The sequence below is a fragment of the Prunus mume genome, linkage group LG2 (assembly GCF_029339155.1).
Source record: "Prunus mume cultivar Tortuosa linkage group LG2, ASM2933915v1, whole genome shotgun sequence".
NCBI classification, from domain to species: Eukaryota; Viridiplantae; Streptophyta; class Magnoliopsida; order Rosales; family Rosaceae; genus Prunus; species Prunus mume.
In genome coordinates, this window is record NC_142699.1 from 29,493,751 (window position 1) to 29,513,258 (window position 19,508).

The 19,508-nt window shown below is 34.8% G+C and overlaps 3 protein-coding genes and 1 long non-coding RNA gene across 4 annotated transcripts; all 4 read right to left on the bottom strand.

Moving 5' to 3' along the window:
• Positions 1 to 2,923: 2,923 nt before the first annotated feature.
• LOC103323824 (putative glutathione S-transferase) lies at positions 2,924 to 4,227 on the bottom strand. Its single transcript, XM_008225844.2, has 2 exons — positions 3,905 to 4,227; positions 2,924 to 3,440 (listed from the first exon to the last, which is right to left on the bottom strand). Exons 1-2 carry the CDS (start codon positions 4,217 to 4,219, stop codon positions 3,081 to 3,083), a joined length of 675 nt encoding a protein of 224 aa, XP_008224066.2. The 5' UTR covers positions 4,220 to 4,227; the 3' UTR covers positions 2,924 to 3,080.
• A 1,688-nt stretch (positions 4,228 to 5,915) lies between these two features.
• LOC148920005 (uncharacterized) lies at positions 5,916 to 8,152 on the bottom strand. Its single transcript, XR_016123642.1, has 3 exons — positions 7,968 to 8,152; positions 6,766 to 6,837; positions 5,916 to 6,193 (listed from the first exon to the last, which is right to left on the bottom strand). It is a non-coding gene; the product is annotated as an uncharacterized LOC148920005 (long non-coding RNA).
• A 2,125-nt stretch (positions 8,153 to 10,277) lies between these two features.
• LOC103323825 (glutathione transferase GST 23-like) lies at positions 10,278 to 11,761 on the bottom strand. Its single transcript, XM_008225845.2, has 2 exons — positions 11,281 to 11,761; positions 10,278 to 10,863 (listed from the first exon to the last, which is right to left on the bottom strand). Exons 1-2 carry the CDS (start codon positions 11,590 to 11,592, stop codon positions 10,522 to 10,524), a joined length of 654 nt encoding a protein of 217 aa, XP_008224067.2. The 5' UTR covers positions 11,593 to 11,761; the 3' UTR covers positions 10,278 to 10,521.
• Positions 11,762 to 17,073: 5,312 nt separating this feature from the next.
• Positions 17,074 to 18,072, bottom strand: LOC103323826 (glutathione transferase GST 23-like). Its single transcript, XM_089047150.1, has 2 exons — positions 17,892 to 18,072; positions 17,074 to 17,814 (listed from the first exon to the last, which is right to left on the bottom strand). The coding sequence occupies exons 1-2, from the start codon at positions 18,042 to 18,044 to the stop codon at positions 17,455 to 17,457; spliced, it is 513 nt and encodes a 170-aa protein (XP_088903276.1). The 5' UTR covers positions 18,045 to 18,072; the 3' UTR covers positions 17,074 to 17,454.
• Positions 18,073 to 19,508: the final 1,436 nt, after the last annotated feature.

The following is a 19,508-nucleotide window of genomic DNA, read 5'->3' on the forward strand; positions in this document are numbered from 1 at the left end:
CTTTTCGACGGTTATAAATGAAAAATCATGATTTAACGGTTATTTTAACTCCGATTTTGATTATTTTTTTTACAGCTACACTCCTTGACCCTATATGAATACAATGACTTAATTTTATCTTCAATTAAAAAAATTTACACTAGTGTATACCACAAAATCTTATGTTATATTTACGAAAGTATGAATAAACTCTTAATTGTTATTGAATATATTGTTTTGATGGCATACACATTCTACGAAACTAGTTTCAATGATGCAATCATCAAACTTGTTTGTTTATACTTTCGAGATTATATACGCCAAAAATCGGAAAAAAATAAATATTCAGATATCAAGTAATGGGACAAAACTTTTCGATGGTTATAAACGAAAAATCACAATTTAACGGTTATTTCAATTTCGATTTTGATGAGTTTTTACAACTACACTCCTTGACCATATATGAATACAATGAACTAATTCGATCGTCAATTTAAAATATATATTTTCTAACAAAAACCTAATCCGAACTATAATAATATGTTTTTCTAACAAAAATCCGATCCGAACTAAAATAATAAATTTAAACTTAATAAATAATACCTACTTAATCCGAAATATTTGGATTACGTCCGAACGAAACACACTTCATCACTCAAGACTTTGTGCAGCGAAGTTTATTGTTTCGTCGCACAAAAGTTTGTTGCGCAAAGTGACTTTGAGTGACAAACTGTTTTTCGTGGAACAAAATTTGGTCGCGCAAGGGTTTTTTTTACTAGTGATTCTAGTCTAGGTCAGATTCTTGATTGATTTCTTCAAGAATATGGTTTCTTGAAGGAATTGATCCTTGTTAGTTTTTTCAATTTATATTCCATCGTTCTTGTTCGAGCATGAGCTGAATCGCCGGTGCCATGAAGTGAAGGGGCTGATAGGCTAGCTGCCACTTACATGAAAGACTAGTTTCTAGCTCAACTAAGTTGGAAAATAAGGTTGCACATGCATGTAGTGCTCATTTCCTAAATAGACCTAGGATATCTTAAGCTTGTGTTGCTTCTTCTGTAAGAACCTTCTTTGTTTAGTGGGTTGCCTAACCAGATTGATGACCCCCAGTTTTTCTCAGGGTTTCTAGGCCACCATGTTTTCTGAGTTGATGCTTGTTGAATGCTGGGTTTCTGAGTGAAGAATTTCTGATGTGTGTTCTCATCTATTTGACTAGTCATACTTTGTCTGATACTCTTGTGATTTATGAATGGATGCAGACACATTGTTCAGAATAGTTGTTGCTAGAACTATAAATGCCTAGATTGACGAACCATGTAGTGCCTAGGTTGTCACATAGATCTCTTCTATATTTGCAGGTTTGATACTTGATATGTGGTAAATTTGTATTTTTGTTTTCTTTCTTATAGGTCTATGACTAGTTGTTGACTAGCCATACTGCTACTAGGAACACTTGATCATTGTTGTTATAGGTCTACTAGATTAGAGTTTAAATATACCTTTTGCACCTCAATACCAATTTCAGTTTTTCTCAATAAATAAAAAAACACGTGTTCACTATACCATATGGCCCTACTCTAGTACTCTATGCCAGCTTCTTTTTTAAATTAATATTTTATTGGCAGATGTTTTCATCATTTATAACCTAATATATTGCTAGCTAATTCAATTCATTTATTAGATAACTATAAAGAAACCTATTTCTAGCTATAGAATCATAGAAATGCCCTACATGAAATTGATTTCATAAACACACCTACCTTACATTAAACAAACTTTATAAACACACCCTACTATATTGCCAGCTGTTTTTTTTTTTTTAGTTTACTTAATATACAGATTTCCTGATTTAATCATACAAAAAACTCAAAATTGGATTATTACTCATCGGTTGTTACTCTCTCTCTCTATCTGGTGCAGACGCATACATATTTCATTGAAAAGCACAAAGCAACACAATGCCAGAAGTAGTAGCCTCAATCTAATGAGTTGTTGCAGACGACAATGGATTTCTCGGTAAAAATTAAAATGTGCGAATTTTCATTTCCTATTGTTTATGCTTAATTTTTGATTTTCCGATTAATTAAGCAGGGGGTTGAGCAGAGATCGAGTTCTTTATCATTGGGTGAGTGGATCTGCGCGGCATTTATACTGTTTGTAGCGATCATAGAGGCGTTGATTTTTGCTGTGACCGGTTGCTTCTGCGGCCGTCCCCACCTAACCAAACGCCGTTTCGTTTTCAGCGATATGTCTGTCATCGCCGATGAAACCAGATGTATGAATTTATTTAAAATATTCAGAAGATTAAGAAAACTATATATATGCAGAACTTCGAATTGTGAATTATTTCCTTTTGCTTTGGGAATTTTGAAAAAAAAAAGAAGAAGAAGAAATAAATGATTAGTTAATGAGAATTTTGAATACTGTTTGGGTTGTTTACTTGCATGAAATCATGATGTTGTTACTGTTAATGAGCTGGAGGTATTGTATGAGCTGTTTAAAGAGTTGAGTGGTTCAACTATCGACGACAGATCGATCCATAAGGTCAGCCAAATTTCTTTGAATAATTCAAATTCAATTATGAAGAAATGTGTTGTTTCTTTCTAGTTTCATGCATTGTAGTAATTATTTGGACGATGATTATGCTGCAGGAAGAGTTTCAACTAGCACTATTCAGAACTCCCTATGGTGAAAATCTTTTCCTGGAGACAGGGTATATGCTTCATACCAACATCTTGAACTAATTGACTAGGATATATATAAATCCCTTTTTGAAACTCAAAGTGAAAATGGCATTAGAGTGTTTTTTTTGGGAGAGAGGGGGTTAGGGTTTTTCTCCTATTACTGACTTCTTTGGGCTTTGTATACTGTGAATTAGTTCATGGGTTTAACATGTCAGAAATAATAATTAATTAAGATTCAACGTGTTTGATAAAGCTTGTGCTTAAAAGGCAATTTGAATCACTAAGTTGAAGATAACATAAACTAGGAATACAAACAAATCCTCCTAACTTTATAAACCACTGCATCTCACGATTATTACTAAAATACCAAGAAGCAACCAAAACAAGTTGAAGCACAGGCAGAACTCCATGCAAGTGTCACGAAGATGCCAACAAGTTTTCCCTCATCTGCTTATAGAAAACCACTAATTTATCACGATCAGGAAGGCTTTCTTTGATTGCAGGCACTTGTTTGAAGTTCTCAGTCCATGCATGCAAGCGGGGAAATACTTGGGCTTCAAACAACTTCACACCAACCACGTCTTCAATGACTCCAAACCAATGAGCAATCCCTCCGAAGGCTATGTCCACTATTCCAATGTTGTCTCCTCCAAAAAACTTCTTCTTTCCCAGAGTACCCGCGTGCTCCTCGATGGTTTTCAGCATCTCTAAGCTCTCTTTCTTGAACTTCACTTGCTCTTCGCCGGTGGTTCTGAAGACCATCCAAATTGAAGGACCCTGTTCAGAATTATAGACATCGAAATATGTATGATTAAAAGAATCTTTTTTTTCAAGACGGTCATATAATGTTTTCCACAGATTGTCAATTTGAATTCTTGACGTAGAAGGATGGCTGAATGGACTGAGAGCAGCTAGTTGGAGTAAGTCCACAAACAACAAAACTTGGGCTCCGAGCTCCAATTTGGGCCTATGACACATCGTCTCGAGAAGAACACGTGACAAACACAACTCAGTGCATAGCAACATATTAAGTTTTAAGACTGTTTTTGGAATATAGTTATTTTCATATGTAGAGCTCAAAGCCGAAAAGAAACATCTTTTGATTTAACTTTCTTGATCCAATGTCCTCTTTCAATGAAATGAAGTTAATCATTTTTTATTAAATTGAAAAGTCAAAAGATAAGTCAATATAAATTACTGGGTTAACATTACATATGTAGTCGTAGAGTTGTCAAATGTACCTTATCGTCAGCGAATTTAACCCAGAACCGAGCTATGGCTCTGTCATAAGGGTCAGCGGGCAGTAAGGGTGTTTCTGGCCATGTTTCTTCTATATATTCGATGATGATCATGGTCTCACAGATTGGCTTCTCTCCATGAACGAGCACTGGGATCTTCTTGTGGACTGGATTGTATTTGAGAAGTTCAGGACTTTTTCGGTACGGAAGATCTTCCTCTATGTTCTCATATGGGATGCCTTTCAACTTCAAAGCCCATATCACCCTGCAACTAAATGGACTAGGCCATGCTCCATGTAGCTTGATCACCTCAGCCATGTCTGAGACTGAGAGAGAACAATGTCTTAAGAGCTTGTGTAATTTGGCACACTAAATCAATTTATATATAAGTGGTCCAATTTCTTGGTCTGCAAGCTTTACAATTTCGATTTAACTGTAAAGGGGTTGAATTCAAATAGCTTGTCATCCATGTACGTAGCTTTTTCTTTTTATATTATTATTTGTGTGCTAATTTCAAATTGCTGTTTCGATGAACCCAACAATATGCACAAAAGTCAAAATTAACTACAATGGTGGTGATCATTTCATAGCACTTTGATAATGATCATTCATCTTTCCCCAAGATATTGCGTTTTCAGTTGAATATACATTTATTTATTCAACTTTAACATCTTTATTTATTTGTTGTTATTTATTTATTCATTCATCTTTCCCCAAGGTCTTGGGTTGTTTCGTGTTCTGTATTTGACCAAAGTTGGCCTCAACAACTTTCGATCGAAGTAAAAGTTAGGGATCTACATACTTTTTTCAATTAACTAAAGTACGACTTTGAAGTCAGATAACTAAAAAAATAAAAATCTTTGAACATATGTATGAGATTTTGGAGCCTTTTATTAGGGCTGGAATTTTAGACTGAGAAATTGATTAACTGATGGATCAAACTTTTTCTTAATTTTTTCATTTTCGATAGGCGAATCGAACAGAACAAACATATGGTGGTTCGGCTCACGGTTTCTTTCTTTTTTCTCTCCAACCGTTTCTTCTCACTCCTCTTTCTCCTCCTCACCGCCGCGCTTTTTCATCTCCACATCTCTTCCTCTTCTTTGCCATCTACTTTAAACCAATGACTGAGACATTTTAGTAATTAGTACCTCTCCAACCTAAACTCCATATAGTTTAGTAAACAACTTCAATAGGAATCTAGAATCTAACTCTCCTCAATCCAACTCCTCCTCAATTCAATTCTTCATAATCCAATTATAGATTAGTAAACATGCCATGAGAGATGAGAGAGGTACGGTTTAGAGTGGGAGAAAGGTCACTGGGCTTGGAGTGATATAGGTATTTGATGGGCTTTTGGCTTAGTTAGATATAAAGTTGGGTTTAAGGGATTTAGATAACAATTGGGCTAAAGGTATAAAAAAATTCGGCTTAAAATATAAAAGTAAATAAATTAAAATAACCAATTAGGTTTGATTTGGACCGGTTTTAATAAGGTAAAAATTGAGATTGGAACGAGTCCAATTTGGTCTTTTGACTGAGTTCGACTTTTTTGGTGGACCCGATTTTTCAGTTCAGTTTGGTTCAATCCTGCGGTATTTTTGCCCACTTTATTTTTATTTTTTATTTTTTGTCAATACTTTTCCACTATCACCCCCAAAAAATCAAACTCTGCCTTACGTAAAGTTGCAAGAGCACGCTTAACCTTTGGATTTGAAATCACTGCTTATATACTTGGTATTGGCCATAATTTACAAGAACATTCTGTAGTCTTAGTAAGAGGGGGAAGGGTTAAGGATTTACCCAGTGTGAGGTATCACATTGTTCGAGGAACCCTAGATGATGTCGGAGTAAAGGATTGTCAACAAGGGCATTCTAAACCGAACTTCATTGGTAATAGGAGAGAATCCAAAACAAGAGTCTCTCAAAGTACCAAACTTGCCAAAAAATGATCACTTAGCATAGACATCATTACAAAGGAAACAATAATAAAACATCAAACACAACTGTCACGCCTCGATTCGAAAATAAGGAATATTCCTAAATCATGGTGTGAGTCATACCATAGTCATAAGAATAAAATCCTATAGCCATGATATGATGAGAAAATGAGCCACAAATAAATACAAATTTACTTAACAACACAGAATTAGAGTCGCAGTAACTTGTAGTTAATTACACACTGAGACCTTTATCAAACCGTTGACTACGTATAAAAGTTAATTGCACAAATCGACAACAAAAGCCTAGTAGCTTGGTTGAAACCCGCTCCCTCAAATTTCGCCTTGAATCCTGCATAGTCTATTAGGGTATGAGTATTCTAATGCCCAGTAGAGTACTGTCAAACCCCTCAAGGTCAACTATTACAGTTAATCAAAGTGTCATGCATCAAACAACACAAGATACAAACATTATGCAACCATACCAGATAAATAAATTTGCATATGCAGTGATGCCTTGAACTCACTCCCTTCTAATCCCATTAATTCATACATTAGGACAACAAGCTTGCATGTCTCATACCAGGCGCTAAACCCTTAGATATACATCAAACGACACACACACACCCCAAACACCGCTGTCTTTATGATGCATATGTAATGCAGCGCCAACATTATTTATCTATGCTGAATAATAATACATATAATAACAATAATATATATCAGGCTTAATCACATGAATAATAATATTCATTTGAACATAAAAAAAATATCCATGGAGAAACATCGATAATAATATTCACATAACATCAAATAATATTCAACAAAGCAAAAAAACATTAATATTCATACTTATAGTATTATATATAAGCACCAAGATTAAAAGTGATATAGCACAGTCATTGGGAAATCAGGAAACCCTACCTCTTGTCCAACTAGCTAAAGTACCAAATTTACCCTTTCGGAGTTGTTGAATCTACCATTCTGATCAAATTCCTGAACAAATTCAAATCCAAATTATTATTGAGCAGTCTTTACTTTATTTTACCTAAGTCCAACCTCAACCTTAGCATTTCTAAAATTTTGCGTAAAAATGATGAAAATGCCCATAGGACCAACCTGGGGTCCAAATTGGCCATATCTTGTCCAAAATAGTCTAAAACTCAGTTCTATGCCCTGTCAACACTAAAACAAGGCCAACTACATCCGTTATCCAAAAGTTACTATTTGGGTCTCGTGGGCCCCACAACAATTCATACTTTGCACCACCTCGGATTGACTCAAAACAAACCATTGGACTCAGATCGAGAAATCGAGTCAACTGGACTAAAAATATGGCATCAGAGGCTGTAGGAACAGCCTCCGAGCGCCGGAGCCGAGAGTGGCTGGTTTCCGGTTACTGTTCATCATCTTCTCCAAAAACCCTGCAACTTCCCCTGTTTTTCTAGATTAAAAACTCAGACTTTGTGACACCTTTTGACCAACCTAAAGTTAACGAAACCGGGAAAACTTAGTGGATTTGAAGCTTATTCTCTCTAGTTTCTAACCCAACCAACCACTCTCAAAACGGAGCTAAAACGAAGGAGAAAACGATCTCCAAAGTTGGGCTCGCGACTGGTTTTTCTGCAGAAAATAGATTTTGTTTCCAAACTTAGCACCTGTGTTTGACCCATCAAAACTCAACCAAATTCGACGAAACCAAATTTTTTTTGTTCCTTGACAAGTCTAGTTTAAAACCCAACAAATTGATTCCTCAAAAACTCAAGGGATTGGGAGAAAAAGAGAGCCAAATTGAGGCTCACGGACTGAAATTTTCCAGAAAATGCAAATTTCCAGATTTGGTTCTAAGTCATTTTTAACCATTCTAACATCTCCAAGTTGTTCCTAAGGCTTCTAAAACACTTCTAAACTTCATACCTATCAATCGAACTCAACAAAAACTCAAAAAGGAACCAAAATCAACAACACCCACACTTTAAAATTTACTCTATGCACCCAACCCGAAAATAGAGATTCAACCTCTTCCAATTCAATTTTCCCATCTCTCAAATGACTCAACATACTCTTTAAGGAACTAGAAACACACAAACACCAAGTTAAAAATCACTAACTCAAAATTGACTCACCTTATAGAATTTTTCTTCTCTTCCTCCTATTCTTTTTCTCCTTGTTCTTAATTTTCTTCTCCTCTCTCTCTCTCTCCTGCCGCAACTCACCTTCCCTAGTTCTTAGCTTCATCAAGAAAAAATCCCTTAGGCTAGTGACTCACCCCCCCAATAGATGAACAACTCATCCCCAAAATCAGACTTTTTTGAAGAGAAAGAGGGGAGGGGGGAAGAATGAAGAGAAGAACAAAAGCTTGGCTTACACACGCTGGCTTTTTTTTTTTTGGCCTACAAGGATATTTTGGTAATTAACCACACATAAGGGTATTTTGGTCATGTTTGTCCAACTTCAAATTAAACACACTTAATTTTATAATCTCAATCTAAAATCACTTGATAAAATACTCATAATCATTATTCACCATAATATTATTTTTCGCTAAAAAAATGAAAATCTACCTTAAATTTTTCGAGCTATTACAACAACACAAGGACCGTGCCAAGGCAAAAAGGAGCCCAGGCTTAGAATAAGCCCTCCAGTAATGAAAGGCAGCTCTGGCAAAAATGGGCCTCATTTACCCAGGCCAGCCAAGACAAAATTTGCCTGAGCTCTGCTTGGGTTTGCTGATCTCATCGATGTCAACAACCAATTTAAATACATAAAAAATAAAAATAAAAAGCAAAAAATTTGGATTTTTATTTATTTATAAATATCTAGCCATGTTCTTCACTTCCAACACCAAAACTCCATACAAATTCCTCTTCTCATATCTCATGTGAATAGTGCTTAACTTTACTTGCCATGGCAATGGATGGAAAAGAAAAAATTGACATGAATAGTGTATGCCCTTACCTTTTGCCATGGAACTATGGGTGGAAGTGCTTTTAGAGGAGTTGGAGCCATCTAGAGAAGCACACAACATGAGGCACTTGTTGGCAGGCAAGGGAGACCACAATTATTGAGAACGTGCAGAGGAAGGGGGGGTGTTTGGGGTTTGGATATCCAGACTTTGGGCTCAACGTCGATAGTGGCTAATCTGCTAAATGATCTGCGACTTGGTTTCTAGACGTACGTGTCCAAGTCCAGGTGAAGTGATTGAAGTTTTGGTGATATTCTGGAATTTTGGTGGTGAGAATGGGGTACATCCACCATCATCCCCTTCGGATGTTACCATTGATGTTGTCCACAAGTTCCTTTGAGTCCAATTCAAAACAGACACAAGTGAGACCCTACTCCATTGTCCAAAATAAAAACAAAAAACCACCCAAAAAAACAAAAATAAACAACCCTCAAGAGCTATATTAGCTTCGGCCATGATCGCCAGCTCGGCAGAGAAAGGAAAGGCCTCTGTGCCCACAAACACTCCTTGCGCATTCGAATAATAATACCGGCACCAGCCCGGCAAGAAGGAGAGTGACAAGCCGCATCAATATTAACCTTTAAGTTTGGAGCAATTGGAGCAGACCATAGGCGTGTTGGAGTGGTTTCCTCATGTTTGGTAATTCTAACCCTTGTCACGTCGAAAATCATATTAAGGGCTTGTTTGGGAGTGCTTTTGGAGCAGCAAAAAGCACTTATAAATGGGTGAAAGCGCTTCTGTCTTTTGAAAATGGTGTTTGGCAAAAATTACAAAGGCGCTTTGGGTGAGATCCAGAAGCACTTGGAGTGGTTTTGGAAGAAGCACTTGAGATGTGCTTCTTCTTAAAAGCGCTGCAAGACAAAAACACGGGAAACACTTGGCTCCCTTTAATGAAACTTTTAAAATGCCGAAAATACCCATATTTAATTTTTTTAAATGCCAAAATACGCTTTCTTTCTTTTCTTTTTCTCTCTATTTTTCTCTCCTTTTCTCTCCTATTAAAACCAAAACACTACCATTTCTTTCTTGGGTGAGATCCTGTGAATTTTTATTTTCTATATTTATTATTATATTTTGGGATTCTTTAAATTTTTTTAAAGTACTTTTAAAAGCGCTTTTACTGTGTCAGCCAAATACTCAAAAAATATCAAAAGCGCATTTATGTAGTGTAAAAGCACTTTTAAATGACATCCAAATGACAAACTGCTTCTTTGTAGAAGCGCTTACGTTATAAGCGCTACGGGCATCAGCGCTACTAGCATAAGTGCTTCGAGAAGAAGCAATCCCAAACGAGCCCTAAGTTCAGTGAGTTGGGAGGTGATGGATTGATGGTGAGGATTGGGTTAGGGGGCACATCATAAAAAATTGCTCTATTCCTTGCTTTCCAAATAGCCCACCTTCCTCTCAATTAAATACAGACTACCGTATCTGAAACAAAAATAATAATAAAATAAAAACAAATACTGCAATGTACTGGTGGAATTTGTTGCATTTTTATTTAACTCTGTGGTATATCCAACATATTGGTGTATTGTTTTATCAAGAAACTGTTAAATTTAAAAACAACATAGATTATGATACTTTTATTCATACTAGAAACCCAGAAATAGGAAATTAAACAAGGGGTGCCTACCCTTTCATTCATAAAACACAAGGAACCCAAACAAGTTGGAGCATACGGAAATCTTTTGCAAGTCTCACTGAGACGCCAGCAATTATTCCCTACCACGCTTAAAGTGGACCAGCATTTTATCACGATCAGGAAGGTTTTCTTTGATTGCAGGCACTTCTTTGAAGTTCTGAGTCCAAGCATGCAAGTGAGGGAATGCATGGGCTTCAAATAGCTTCACCCCAGCCACGTCTTCAATGACTTCAGTCCAATGACCAATGCATCCTAAGGCTATGTCCAAAATTCCAATGTGATCTCCTCCAAAAAATTTCTTCTTTCCAAGAGTACCAGCATGGTCGTTGATGTTTCGCAGATACTCCAAGCTCTCTTTCTTGAACTTCACCTGCTCAACGCCAGTGGTTTGGGAGACCATCCAAATTGCAGGACCCTACCAGAATTAATTGAGGCAGTTATTATGTATATTTGATCAAAAACTTAATATCGCTTATTATTGTCAATCTGAAACATTGATTATGTGCAAGGGCAGAGCCACACTTTAACCCTCAAACTCCAACATTTCATATTAAATTTACAATAAACTTGGTGCAATTGCTGGGGAAAATATGGCAAAAGTGTATATTATTGCCTTGAAAGCTAATTCCGCCACTGATTATGTGGAATCACGTCTAGAATGTGCAATAATTATCCACAATTTGACGAATATAACATGTAAAAGAAGTTACCAATAATCCATGAACTTATATATAAACCAATTCCTTAGCCAAAGACAGAGAGACAATTTTTGGTTTAATTGAAGGGTCAAAATGTGAATCACTATAGATATTCAATGCGAATATGTATGTACCTTTTCTTCGACATATTTTACCCAGAACCGAGCCATGGCTCTCTCATACGGGTCAGTGGGCAGGAAGGGGTACTTATGTGGCCATGTTTCTTCTATGTATTCGACAATTATCATGGACTCACAGATTGGCCTCCCACCATGAACGAGCACCGGGATTTTCTTGTGAACTGGGTTGTATTTGAGGAGCTCAGGACTTTTTTTTTGAAGATCTTCTTCTATGTAATCATATGGGATGCCTTTTAGCTTCAAAGCCCATATCACCCTGCAACTAAATGGACTGCTCCAAAATCCATGTAGCTTCACCTCAGCCATGCTTCAGAGAGAACAATTTGTGTGATCTAACTTTCTTTGACTCACCAAAGCATTTTATATATATGGATATGTTTTAGCAAAAGAAAAAACATAAGAGCATAAAAAAAATGACAAGTAGGTTCAATGGCTTGGGCAGTACGCTTTACAAATTGGATTAAACAAACTATAAAGAATTTGTTTGACTGAAAAAAAAAAAAAAATACTATAAAGGGGTTGAATTCAAATAGCTACTTTGAAATCATGAAGGTTTATCTAACTAATTTTAACCATTTTCCTTTTCTTAATGTCTCTGTCATTAGTGTATGACTTTTGAGTTTGAACATAGTGGCCTTATGGATATAGAAATTTAAATAGCTTAATTTTTATATACTGCTGATAGTGCAAATGATCCAAACTCAAATCTAATTATTATAATGTGGGTCTAAAAAGGTGCTCCTGACCATTTAAATGAGGCACGGCACGGCACGAGCACGAATATTAACGTTCAAAAATGAGGTCCAATGGAGGTTGGGTCGGGCTGGCCCGAGCACGCTTCAAGCACGGCACGAGCCCAAGCACGAGCCCAAGCACGGCCCACTCAACATTTTTTTTCTTTCTCAAAAGATGCAATAATTTGGATGTTTTTTAATCATAAATATATATTTGAGATTTTAGGGATTAGGTCCTTAATTAATTAAACATATCAACTACAAATTAGATTGGAGATATCTAATCAGTACATATGACATATATGCTTATCTTATAATCACATTATTTCTAATTCCCATATTGTTTGGAGTTTGGTGTTTTTAGTTCACATTTCTTGCCCTAATTATATTTTTAATGTTTATAATTTAATCTCAAATTAAATATCTGTGTGAGAAGCCCGGCCCGGCCCGTTTCATGTGGGTGTAAATAAATGGGCCGGCACGGCACGGCTCGGACATGTGGGATGGGATAGGTGACACCTCTACTCCAGAGTAACAATCAACCAAAAGTAAGCACTCGATAGGCGACAAAGGCAGTGGAAAGACTAGAGATGTTCCTAGAACCTATATATCAATTAGTAAAGATCTAGACTACAATGTTTGACTAGTATTTTTGTTCTGAAAAAAGTAAAAGGTCATAAATGTTGAAAAACTAATGTAGCCTTTTTTTAAAAACGTATAGACGCGCGGCTATACTATTTTCACACAGTTGTATTCTCTTTAGAAAATAGTATAGCCGGTCGGCTATACATTTTTTCCTAATTTTTTAAAAAATAGTATAGCCGGGCGGCGTTATTGGTTTTTTTTATTTATTTATAAAATTTGTCTTTAATAAATAGTATAGACGAGTGGCTATAGTCTTTAACATATGTATGCATATGTATATACGTATTTTTCAACAATAGATTCATGTTCTATACACGTCTCACGTTTTCTTTAAAAAGCAAACTTACAATAGTCGTATTGTATATGTACGTACGTATTTCTAATGTTTTATACACGTAATTTCTACAAATATTTTAGTAAAACACACAAAATTCATGTATTATACAAATAATTCTCACATATTATTGAATAAGAATAACATATGGCATAAAAATTATATTAAAATATCAAATAATGGAAGATTAATATCTACTTTGGATATGTTGAAAATGAATACCCAAAAAGTACAAACTAATGCAATAGTATAGCATTGTGGTGATGCTACGATTTTTTTTTTAATAAAAAACAATATAGCCGATCTGCTATACCTATTTTTGACACATGGCTTTAAACGATAGAGTTAATTCTTTATTATTTAAATAAATAAATAAAAAAGAGTACCGCCGCACGGCTATACACCATGTTTTTAATTTTTTTTATAAAAGTGATGTGTTGACATGTGGCGCCTAATGGTTGGGGTCCTTTTTTATATTAAAAATAGTATAGCTGCACGGCTATACTCAGTTTTGAAATTTTTTAAAAACGTACGGCGTTACTATTTTCACACAATGGAGCTGCTCTGGCCGGCTGGCTATACTCTTTTTTTTTTTTTTTTTTAAAGTATGGCTAAGTGGCGTTACTGGTTTTATTTATTTATTATTTTTATTTTTAAATTGTCTTTAATTAAATAGTATAGCCGTGCGGCTATTCTACAATTTTCTTTTTATAAAAATGGTATAGCCGTTCGGCTATACGTATTTTTGACAGGTGGCTGCAATCGATAAATGTTCTTCATTTTTATATTAAAAAAATAGTCTAGCCGTCCGGCTATATTCAGTTTTGAATTTGTTTTTTAAACGTATAGCCGCACGGCTATACTAATTTTTTTCAAAATGGGACTCCTCTGTTTTGTTCTTAGCTGCGCGGATATACTTCTTTTCTCCTAATTTAAAAAAAAAAAATAGTATAGCCGGGCGTTGTTACGGGTTTTTATTTTAGATTGTCTTTAATAAATAGTATAGACGAGTTGCTATAGTATTTTACATATGTAGGTACGTATTTTTCAACAATGGATTCATGTTCTATACACATCTCACGTTTTCTTTAAAAAGCAAACATACAATAGTCGTATTGTACATGTACGTACGTATTTCTAATGTTTTATACACATATTTTCTACAAAATTTTCAGTAAGACACACAAAATTCACGTATTATACAAATAATTCTCACATATTATTGAATAAGAATAACATATGGTATAAAAATGATATTAAAATATCAAATAATGGAAGATTAATATCTACTTTGGATATGTTGCAAATTAATATCCATAAGGTACATACTAATACAACTAGGAGGGTCCTTTTTATTATTAATTTTTTAATTAAATAACATAGCCGTGCGGCTATACCTATTTTTGACATGTGGCTTTAATCAATAAAGGTTCTTCTTTGTATATATTTAAATAAATAAATAAAATGAGTACAGCTGCACGCCATGAACGAGCACTGGGATTTTCTTGTGAACTGGGTTGTATTTGAGGAGCTCATGACTTTTTTTGTTGGGAAGATCTTCTATGTAATCATATGGGATGCCTTTTAGCTTCAAAGCCCATATCACCCTGCAACTAAATGGACTGTTCCATACTCCATGTAGCTTCACCTTAGCCATGTTTGAGAGAGAAAACAATGTGTGTGATCTAACTTCTTTGACTCACCAAAGCATTTTAGATATGGATATGTTTTAGTGAGCTTCACTAATATACCCAAAATAGGGGTTGAAATTATAAAAAAAAACCTACATGGAATGCACTTTAGAAACACACCCAAAACTCATTTACTACATAAGAAATTGGTGTTGTAGTTTCTATAAATTACGTGACTGTCATTGATCAACTTAAAAGAAGCCCAACACAAAAAACTTAAATAGCACCCAAAACAAGCCCAACCCAATTTTATTAAAAAAAAAAAAAAAAACCCCAAACAATTCATTACAAACAAAATGTCTTGAAAACTATAGCTTCGTTATTCTGTCATGTTGATGAATGATTGTAATGTTCCACGCATTTATTGTCATGTTGATTAATGGCTGTAATGTTCCAGTATATGGTAATGACACTGCTAGTTTCCTATGGCATCTTATTTCAAATGTATGTCTACCCATGTAATGTTCCAGTCTAGAGTAATAACAATACTAGTTTCCAATGATATCTTATTTCTAATTCATGTTTACCCATGTAATGTTCCAGTTTAAGGTAATAACACTGATAGTTTCCTATGACATCCTATTTCTAATGCATGTCTACCTATGTAATGTTCCAGTATAGGGTAATAACACTGCTATTTTGTAATGTTCCAGTCTAGGGTAATAACATTGCTAGTTTACTGTCATGTTGATTAATAGCTATAATGTTCCAGTCTAGGGTAATAACACTGCTAGTTTACTGTCATATTGATTAATGACTGTAATGTTCCAGCCTAGGGTAATAACACTACTAGTTTCGTATGACATCCTATTTCTAATGTATGTCTACCCCGTGTAATATTCCAGTCTAGGGTAATAACACTACTAATTTCCTATGACATCCTATTTCTAGGGTAATAACACTACTAGTTTCTAATGACATCCTATTTCTAATGCATATCCACCCCCTATAATGTTCTAATCTAAGGTTATAACACTGCTAGTTTATTGTCATGTTGATTAATGTTTGTCTTATTGCTATTTCTAATACATGCCCATCAAAGAAAAGAAGAAAGAACAAACCAAACCAACTCAAAACAAGCCGAGCCCAGATTGTTAATACTATTATGTCATAAAACTACATTGTTAATATTCTATCATAGAAGTACATTGTTAAACAAAAATGAGATCCATAACTGAAATAGTAACAAAGGATAAATCGATCATCAAAGTTTAAAATACATTTCGAAAATCAACTAAAATCTGAAGAGAAAAACATAATTGAAGTAAAAGATCAAAAATTTAAAGTCTAAACCAAACGATGATGACGACAATAAAGATGACGATGATAACGACAACGACATGGTGAAAGAGGAGTAGAGCTTGAAAATGAGGAGTATAGCTAAGAGCATCTGATCGAGGTTCGTTCAAGGTTCCAAACAATCGGAAAAAAAAAATATCAATAGAAGCACCATTTTAGAACAAGAAATCGAAGGTGAAATATTGAAAATTGTAGATGAGAGATGAAGAATATAGTTCGATCTGAGATTGAGCTTCAATGGAAGCTCCTCTTACTCCAACATCGAGAAAGGATAAAATAAATCTGATTTGGTTTTTTGACAGATTTGGTTTCTTTGGCAGATCTGGGCATATTTGATTTTTCTCTCTCAAATCCATATTACAAGGGCAATATAGGTATTTTACACACACAAATAAACAAAAAAATAGCTATTAAATTTTAAAAAATTGACAGTTGTCGATTTTTGGGTTTTTTTTGGGTGTGTTTATAGTTTTTAAATGGTATAAGATTTCTTTATAAGACTATGTCTAAGATTGGGTATATAACTAAATTTGTATATGTTTTAGCAAAAGAAAAATATAAAGAGCATAAAAAAAAATTGACAAGTAGGTTCAATGGCTTGGGCAGTACGCTTTACAAATTGGATTAAACAAACTATGAAGGATTTGTTTGACCAAAAAAAAAATATATATATAAAGGGGTTGAATTCAATTAGCTATTTTGAAATCATGAAGGTTTATCTAACTAATTTTAACCATTTTCCTTTTCTTAAAGTCTCTGTCATTAGTGTATGACTTTTGAGTTTGAACATAGTGGCCTTATGGATATAGAAATTTAATTTTTATTAGCTGAAGTACAATGACTCAAATCTTATTATAGCAAAACTGACCTATAAGATTTAGTTATGGATAGGTTGCTTTCAGTGATTAGGAGGAGATTGGATTAGTAGATAGATAAGGATCCAAATCTAATTCCCAAAGGGTGTTTAACACCTAATTAAGTCAAATATCTGTGTGAGAACATGTGGGTGTAAGTGCTCGTACATGTTTAGATGCTCCAGAGTAACAATCAACCAAAAGTAAGCAATCGATAGGCGACGAGGCAGTGGAAAGTTAAATAAAGACTAGATATTCCTAGAACCTATGTATCAATTCAGTAAAGACTACAATGTTGGACAAGTATTTTTGTTCTAAACAAGTAAAAGAAGGTCATAAATGACGGATTTTGGCCGTTGTCTAATTCAAAATTTACCGTTGTCTATGCGACTGACAACTATTATTCCACTGAAGAGGACGGTACATCGTCTGTTGCTGGTCTTGAGAACAGTTGATGTTTTTATTCATAATATAGAAACCCAGAAAGGTAGGAAACTAAACAAGGATCCCGGCCCTTTCTTGTCCCCGAGTTTAAGATAATATAAACCTTAGATAAACCACAAGGAAAGGAACCAAAACAAGTTGAAGCACTCAGAAATCTTTTGCAAGTCTCACTGAGACGCCAACAAATATTCCCTGAGACTCTTAAAGAGGACCAACATTTTATCACGATCAGGAAGATTTTCTTTGATCACAGGCACTTGTTTGAAGTTTTGAGTCCATGCGTGCAAGCAAGGAAATGCATGGGCTTCAAATAGCTTCACCCCAACCACGTCTTCAACAACTTCAAACCACTGAGCAATCCACCCAAAGGCTATGTCCACTATTCCAATCTCGTCTCCTCCGAAAAATTTCTTCTTTCCCAGATTGCCCGCGTGCTCTTCGATGGTTCTCAGCATCTCCAAGCTCTCTTTCTTGAACTTCTCTTGCTCTTCGCCGGTGGTTCTGAAGACCATCCAAATTGCAACACTCTGCCAGAATTAATTGAGACTGTTATTATTATTATATATATGTGATCGACAAATTAATCCTAATGTTTATTATGAACTGATTGTGTGCAGGCACGGAGCCACGCTTCAGCTCCAAGTAACTCCAGCACCCTGCAACTAAATGGACTGTTCCATACTCCATGGAGCTTCACCTCATCAGCCATGTCTGAGAAGAGAGAATGATTCAACTTCTTTGAATCCCCAAAGCACATTTTATATATGGATCTGTTTTAGCAAAAAAAAAAAATGTAAAAAGCGTTAAAAAAAAAAAATTACAAGTTGGTTCAATGGCTTGGGCAGTACGCTTTACAAATTGGATTAAACAAACTATAAATGGGTTGAATTCCAATAGTGTTATTTTTCAAATTTCTACTTGGATATATAAAGCAAAATGTTGCAGAGAAGTCTAAAATGTAAATTTAGAGGCGGTCATTGCCTTGCATTATATATATTTTTAACTAAATCAAGGTTGATTTAGCTATTTTTCATCATTTTCCTTTTCTTAATAAAGTCTCTATCGGTATTGTATGACTTTTGAACTAAGGCAATAAAGAAAGAACCGAAGAAGATCATCCCTGCCTCTTGGTGTTGAAATTTAATAATCTCTATAAGCTGAAGTACAATGACTCTCAAATCTTATTATAAAAACTGACCTGATTTTGTTTTGGATAGGTTGCTTTCAGTGATTAGTAGATATAAGGATCCAAATCCAACTCCCAAAAGGTCTTTTAACACCCAAGTCAAATGTCTGTGAGACGAGTGTAAGTAGACCTGTCAATGGATAAGATTATTGGATTGAAAAGTCCAATCCATCCTTTATTAATTACACCGAATTCGGATTGAAATATGATCCATTGACAGGTCCATGTGTAGGTGCTGCAGCGCTATTTTAAAAATAGTAGTTTTGAGGTGGACCAAGAAAAAAAAAAAGACACAGTGGTTGTCAGCATAGATGTGTGTTCAACTGTTGTTGATAGGCAAATAATGAAAAAAAAAATGAGGAAGGCAACAAAAGCCTTATCCAACGCTATTTTAAAAGAGATATTTAGTTATATACGCATTCTTAGTACTAAAATTATGAACTACACCATTTAATTTCTATAAATAAACAAACAAAAAAACCCAAAATATGATAATTGGCCTTATTGAATTTTTTAATTTTGATTATTAAATTACTTTGGTGCCCTATTGAGTGTTTTGGGTTTTTTTTAATGAAGTTTTGGGATTGGGTTTGTTTTAATAAATCAATGATAGTTTTGTAATTTAAAAGAACTTAAATTTTTTTTTTTGTTATGTTGTAAATGGGCTTTGGGTGTGTTTAAAAAGTCAATTTCTTAGTGCTTTGTGTGAATGAAGATGATTGATTTCTTGATGACCCAGGTCTTCTATGTTTCCTGCTGTTCCTGAAATTCATCCCTTGTAATTGTTGAATAATTTCTCTCTTTTATTGCGGTGTTAGTGAATTTTCTTTCTAATCGTGAGTTAAAGCTTGAATTTATGTTCCTCCCTTGACTTTAGTTTGGCTGTTGCCAGGGTGGTCATGCAATAATTTTTTTAATTTTGTATAGTTTACTAGGTTTCCTGTTGGTTCTCTGAAACTCAGTCTTAGCTTTTGTCCTACGGAATGATGAAGATATTGGTAGTACATGGTTTTATTGCTTTCTCTGATTGTTGAT

Excerpts from the sequence above, each read along its gene's own strand:
- LOC103323824 (XM_008225844.2), bottom strand. The coding sequence starts at position 4,219 with ATGGCTGAGGTGATCAAGCTACATGGAGCATGGCCTAGTCCATTTAGT. Across the intron at positions 3,441-3,904 it reads TTAAATTCGCTGACGATAAG|GGTCCTTCAATTTGGATGGT; the intron begins GTACATTTGACA and ends AATTCTGAACAG.
- LOC103323825 (XM_008225845.2), bottom strand. The coding sequence starts at position 11,592 with ATGGCTGAGGTGAAGCTACATGGATTTTGGAGCAGTCCATTTAGTTGC. Across the intron at positions 10,864-11,280 it reads TAAAATATGTCGAAGAAAAG|GGTCCTGCAATTTGGATGGT; the intron begins GTACATACATAT and ends TAATTCTGGTAG.
- LOC103323826 (XM_089047150.1), bottom strand. The coding sequence starts at position 18,044 with ATGTGCTTTGGGGATTCAAAGAAGTTGAATCATTCTCTCTTCTCAGAC. Across the intron at positions 17,815-17,891 it reads TCCGTGCCTGCACACAATCA|AGTGTTGCAATTTGGATGGT; the intron begins GTTCATAATAAA and ends TAATTCTGGCAG.